Genomic DNA, 5,900 nt, shown 5'->3' with positions numbered 1-5,900 from the left:
ATTGTTTCCACTTTTTTATATTGATAATCCTTTTGGATTTCTGTTTTGTGATGCAGTGAGTTCTGTGCAATGGTGAGAAAGATATTCATCTACACACCTGAGGAAGTGAAGAAACTTCCACCCAAGAACAAACCAACAGTCAATGTTAGGATGCAGCCCAAAACTGATGCAGACGAAAACGGCAAACACAGAGGGCAGGTCATCATCTATGGCTAGATCAAGATGAGTATATCACTGTTTAAACGCATTTGCCTCGGTAAGAAAAATGAAAGCATAAGCCAAAAAGATCTTAAGACAGATGAGCATTGAGATGTCTGTCTGTATATCAGTTTGGGTAATCGTGTAGCTTTGTAATGGAAATGTGGAAATCCAGATTGATCTCTTATTCTAACATCAAACCAATGGTATTCAAAAATAAATTTATAAATTAAACTTTCTTGCTTCCATAGCGTTAACACGTTATAAGATCTCCAATAAAATGAGCTAAGGTACAAACAAAAACTCTTTGCTTTTGTTTTCAATCTTGTTTGGCCAGAAAGAAACAAAATGCCATCACAAGTAGAGAGATGCTGCGAAAACAATGTCTCTCTTGATCTTGGAAACAGCTTCTTCTAGTTTACCTTCAAGCTCTGTTTCTCCAATGGATTTTGCAGCCACTATGAGCTGTTGCAGAACTTCCTCCATTCTCCTTATCGCTCTGATCAAGCTCCCTTCGAAAACACGAGCAATCTCCATGATCTCGTAAAACTTGGACCCTTTTGCCCACGCATACACCGCCTCCATTATATCCGGTCTGAACGAGTGCACAAAACTCTCCACATCGATATCCACCTGTTACATTGGACCCAAAAGACAAAAAAAAGTTATGGAACTCAAATCAGCAGATAGAAAGAGTGTTTAGTAGTGAATACCTTGCAGTCGAGCTGAACTTCAGCGACACGCCTGGCTGTGTCTTGTAACTGTATGAAGAGCAAGTCGAGTTCTTCTCTGTGTTTGGCTGCGTCAGGGAGCCTCTCTCGCCACACAAAGCAAGAGAGGAGAGAAACCAACTCCTCCACCTTTGCTTCCTTGAAGACACCACTGAACATTAGCTCCGTTAATGTCAACTCTTCTGCACTACTGATTTCACATGCAACCTTCCCCTTCAACTCCACAACACCATCGCTGGTGATGTATCTGCGTTAAAGAAGATTATACAATTATATCAACAGAACAAACAACAGTACTACAGTCAGACAAGATTGGTTACTTACCCTAGCCTTCGTAAAACACGCTTTCTGGCCTTAAGTTCATCTTTAAACGCCAACGCTGTCGAGGATCGGACAGCTTTCTTAAGTGATTTGATCTTGGCTGTTAGTTCTTCCTTCATGTGTAGAACTTTCAGCTTCTCTGCTATGAGGGGAGATTTTGCTATTTTGTATTTTTCAAATAGGTTTTCCACAGCCTCCAATCGCCGAACAGTCTTTTTGTATGAGCTGCTCCGAATCTAATTATATAAAATTTTGTGTTCATATCTAGAGACAAATGAAAGAGAGCAAAAAGTTACTAGAGTAAAAAACAATATACCTTCATATCAACCTCAGGATCTAGGGGTATTCCATCAGGATGTCTAGAGAGCAACTCGGAAACCTTCTTCAGAGCATTCTCTCTAGCTTCAAGTTGTAAATAATCTTTCGGTATATTCATGATTGCACTGCTTAAACTCTTAATCTGTCCATGATAAAAAGAATAAGATCATTAAAGCAGAAAAAAGAGGACAAGCCGCATAAGAATGTGTAAACATTGTAAACATACCTGAGATAAAGGAACAGAGACCACAACGGGCTCACCACGTTCTTTATATGGCACAGGCCTCATTTTCTTTTTGCCAGCACCATCTCTGCTGACCAAACATCTAGTCAGTACATCTACGGTGTAGTTTGCATCCTCTGGTCTTCTATTATCATCATCTGGAAAGAATTGCTCATGTCAAGATGGAATCATCACTGTTAATAACATTTAACTAAAAAAATAATTCTCAGAATTCTAACCTTCAGATAAGCTTTTGACTCTGTTGAATTTCATTATCACTCCCCAGGTATCCTTATCTTCAATGCTGAATGATTGTGGCTCTCCATCATCATTAGCGCAATCTAGACAAACAGCTCTGTTTGGCAGCAAAAAGGGTAAGCAGTACTTTGGAGAGAACACAATTTCACGTATATCCTTCTTCAGACTCTTATATTGCAAAATCAAGTTATAATATTTCTTCAAGCTTTCTTCTTCTTCAATCACCATAGAGTCTCTCTCTTCTAGGAGGGCTTTTATTTGCTTCTGCAAAGACCAGATCACAAAATCACATCATTTAGCTAAAGTGAACATAATATAATCAATAAATCTGGCTATGCATCTGCACCTCGAGATCAGGGATAGCACGGTCAGCTTGAAACTGAAAGAATGAGTTGCGGAGAAGATTCTCAGGATCACCATCTTCACTCCGCAACTGGTTTAGAAGCATGTTATAGCTCAAATGGAAGGCACTGATAATATAAAAAAGGGAAATAAGTTAATTACTAAAAGTTTAAAAGCACAAATCTCATTGATCATTTTTTTGGTACCTGTTCAAAGAATCAGCACTGCCTTTGAGCATTGATTTAGCAACCGCGGGTTCCATCTTCTCATCAACCATGAGGATGCAGATACCTCGTTTGTCAATACCTCGACGTCCAGCACGACCACTCATCTGAATGTACTCACCACTAGATAACCACCGGAACTTGTCTCCATCGAACTTGCGCACATTTGTGAACACAACCGTCTTTGCCGGCATGTTCAATCCAATACTAAATGTCTCCGTTGCAAACAAACACTAAAAGAAAAGACTTCAAACGTTAGAAAGATTACATATCTAACAGATCTAGAAGGTGCACGAAATGAAAATATTGGAAACTGTAGCTCTAAGCTTTCACATACCTTAATCAGACCTTCTTGAAACAATATCTCAATCACTTCTTTCAAGATAGGAAGCAGACCCGAATGATGAACGCCTATACCACGTTTTAAGATAGGTAAAATATTTGAAACCTACAATACACAGCCAGGAACCATGTTAGTTTTTCCGCAGAACAAGTTTATCCGACAACGAAATCACATCTGAAACTAGATCAACAAAAAAGAAGAGTATCAAGAGTAAGGAATATAAGCTATTGCATGTTAGTGACAAGTATAATATCTAGGGAACATGAATTTTTTTGTGAAAGAAATGTCTACAAGGCAATCAAAATGTACAAGTCTCAAGCATTATTAAAATTCTGAGGCATCATAGAGAGAGGTTTGATGAATGCTTGCCTGAGGTAGCTTCTTATCATCATCTGAAAGCATATCGATTGCACTAGTAAAGATTGTCTCCACGGAATCTTTCTCATCGTCACTGTTTAAGTCCATCTTAGACATCTGTGGAGCAAACAGACAAACATTACAATCACGTTGTCGACAGTACGAGCACACTAAGCGTACAATGAACTTCAGGTTTTACAATACACGTAAAATAAGACACTGCAAGGTGCAGATTAGAACACTAGAGAAATCATAAAACAAGAGTGAACTGACTATACAAACAAAATATACACAAAAACAAAATGAAAAGAACGCTGCTGCAATGTTGTTGGTGAGAGTAAGAAGAAGAAAACTAACCTGCATAGCAAGTGCCTCACATTCCTTTTTGCTGAAACTAAACAAAATCACCGGATCATATTGCCGCTGAATAATCATCTTCACCAATTTGAAGATATCACTTTCTTCACCAAGTTTTCCAAGCATCAACCCCTTATGAGACTTTCCATTCTCTCTTTTCTTGTCAGCATCATTAGCAGGAACCAATGCGTTAAGAGACTTCTGGAAGCTATCCTCGTGGAATGTAGCCTTTTCATCCACAACCAAGTAAAGCCCACTTCCTCCGGCAGGGAATACATAGTGCTGAAGCGGTGTTGGACGATAATCAGTGTAAACAATATGGCATGGCTGTTTGTGAACCTGCAAAATCAACACTAAAATCACATCTCCAGAGAAACCAAACCAATTAAAAATTTTCAATATCTTTTTAACTAGACAAGTTCTGTTATCATGTAGATAGTAGAAACGGTATATAATGTGTTATTCAATTCATACACGAGATGTAAAAGGATAAGAAAGAGTGGATCACCTTTGCAACCCAATCAGCAAACTCCTTGGCATTAGGAACAGTTGCAGAGAGAAACACAAAACGAGAATTCTTGGGAGCCATAACAATACTCTCTTCCCAAACCACACCTCTTTCACTATCACGCATGTAATGCACCTCATCAAAAATAATCCAAGCCACCTCCCTCATTACCTCTGACCCTTTATACTGCATGCTACGCAAGATCTCTGTGGTCATGACCTGAAAACAAAACGCCAAAAAAGCTAAGATCAAACAGAAAATTAAAGCAAGTTCTGAGTCGGCTTTAAAGACACTCACCAGACAAGAGGCGTTAGGATCAATTGTGACATCCCCAGTCATCAAACCAACGTCAGAAAACTCTTCTTTGAAATCTCTGTACTTCTGATTGCTCAATGCCTTTATAGGAGAGGTGTAAATAACCCTCTGGTTCTCCCTCAGAGACATGGCGATAGCATAGGATGCCACAACTGTTTTACCAGCTGATGTATGAGCTGAAACCTAAACATATAAACCGTACACTTTCAATTTATTTCCCATTGCAAAATCCATTCTTTCGAAACCTAAGATGATCTATACACGGTTTTATTACATAATGACCTTAAAGATTAAATCTTGAAATCGATTATTCAATTACACAGACACCAAAAAACCATTCTTTCCGAACCCAAGATTATGTATGTCTACACAGTTTTATTGCATAAGGAACGTTAAAGTTTGGAACTTGAAATGGGTACCATGACAGATTCGCCATTATCGAGACACTTGATAGCTTCAGACTGGAAGGAGTCGAGGGTGAAAGGGAACTCTTTGGCCGGTGGCTTGTTGTCTCCTTGAGCGGAGGGAGCAGGAGGAAGGTAGTTTTCAGGGAAGGAGACGTCGTGAACGCAGCCCACGAGCTCTTCGTTGATGATCTGAGTGGAATCATCATCTTCTCTCTGAAGCTTCTGCGGCGGAGCACAATCTGAAGATTCCTCCACTGATTTTCTCTTCACCGAGCCCATGGAGAATGGGTTTTGTATAGTTTTTCGACTCAGGCGAGTGCTAGTGCTCTGGTCCTATCGGAGAGTTGGAGAGGAGTATGGAAGATGAAAACGCCGCCGAGGACTTGAGAGGCGAGCGAAGGGTACATGGAGATTATTAGGTGTTGTAATAAGAAAGTGACAATAAGGGTGTTTTGGGGAAAACATACATAAACTTTCTCCCAGTAACCAAAACCCTAAGTCACATCAACTTCGAGGTTTATGGATTCAACTCTCTTGCTTTTTCAAATCCGATCCACTTAAAATATCCCCCGATCCAAACCCAACCAAAACAAAAAAAATGGTTTTTGTCGTAACTAATCCACAACTTCATTTTAACTCCAAACTTGAATCAAACGCAAAACTAACCTAAAAGCCTAGTGAAATTACAGCTCAGCCCCTTGTGACCAAACAAAAAAAAAACAGAAGCCATTTTTACGAATATAGCCCTAGTAAATTGTCTGAGTCGTCTGAGATGTTGGAAGTCGTCTGGACGACTGAAGTGTAAGTCATCTGGTACCGGTTTATTTTAAAAATAATTTATAAATCTTGTAAAAAAATATTTTGATGCGTGAAAAATAAAAATCAAGTAATTATAAACAGTTTTAAGTGATATAAATTAAGATATGATAAAATTGATTTGTTTTGAAGATAGATGAGTGGAAGTAGTGAATCATGAAATACTTTGGTTTAGGAGTTTG

General features: G+C 38.9%; 1 protein-coding gene across 1 annotated transcript; it reads right to left on the bottom strand.

Annotated features, from left to right (window-relative positions):
* Window positions 1-402: 402 nt before the first annotated feature.
* Window positions 403-5,181, bottom strand: LOC106318897 (superkiller viralicidic activity 2-like 2). Its single transcript, XM_013757058.1, has 14 exons — window positions 4,915-5,181; window positions 4,478-4,678; window positions 4,181-4,399; window positions 3,673-4,011; window positions 3,328-3,432; window positions 2,953-3,063; window positions 2,598-2,848; window positions 2,396-2,519; window positions 2,031-2,313; window positions 1,795-1,949; window positions 1,567-1,710; window positions 1,254-1,486; window positions 912-1,176; window positions 403-831 (listed from the first exon to the last, which is right to left on the bottom strand). The coding sequence occupies exons 1-14, from the start codon at window positions 5,179-5,181 to the stop codon at window positions 553-555; spliced, it is 2,976 nt and encodes a 991-aa protein (XP_013612512.1). The 3' UTR covers window positions 403-552.
* Between the last annotated feature and the right edge of the window lie 719 nt (window positions 5,182-5,900).

Source organism: Brassica oleracea, chromosome C9 (genome assembly GCF_000695525.1).
Source record: "Brassica oleracea var. oleracea cultivar TO1000 chromosome C9, BOL, whole genome shotgun sequence".
NCBI classification, from domain to species: domain Eukaryota; kingdom Viridiplantae; phylum Streptophyta; class Magnoliopsida; order Brassicales; family Brassicaceae; genus Brassica; species Brassica oleracea.
The sequence above is the reverse complement of the archived record's forward strand: the minus strand, read 5'-3'. Positions and strand labels throughout refer to the sequence as shown.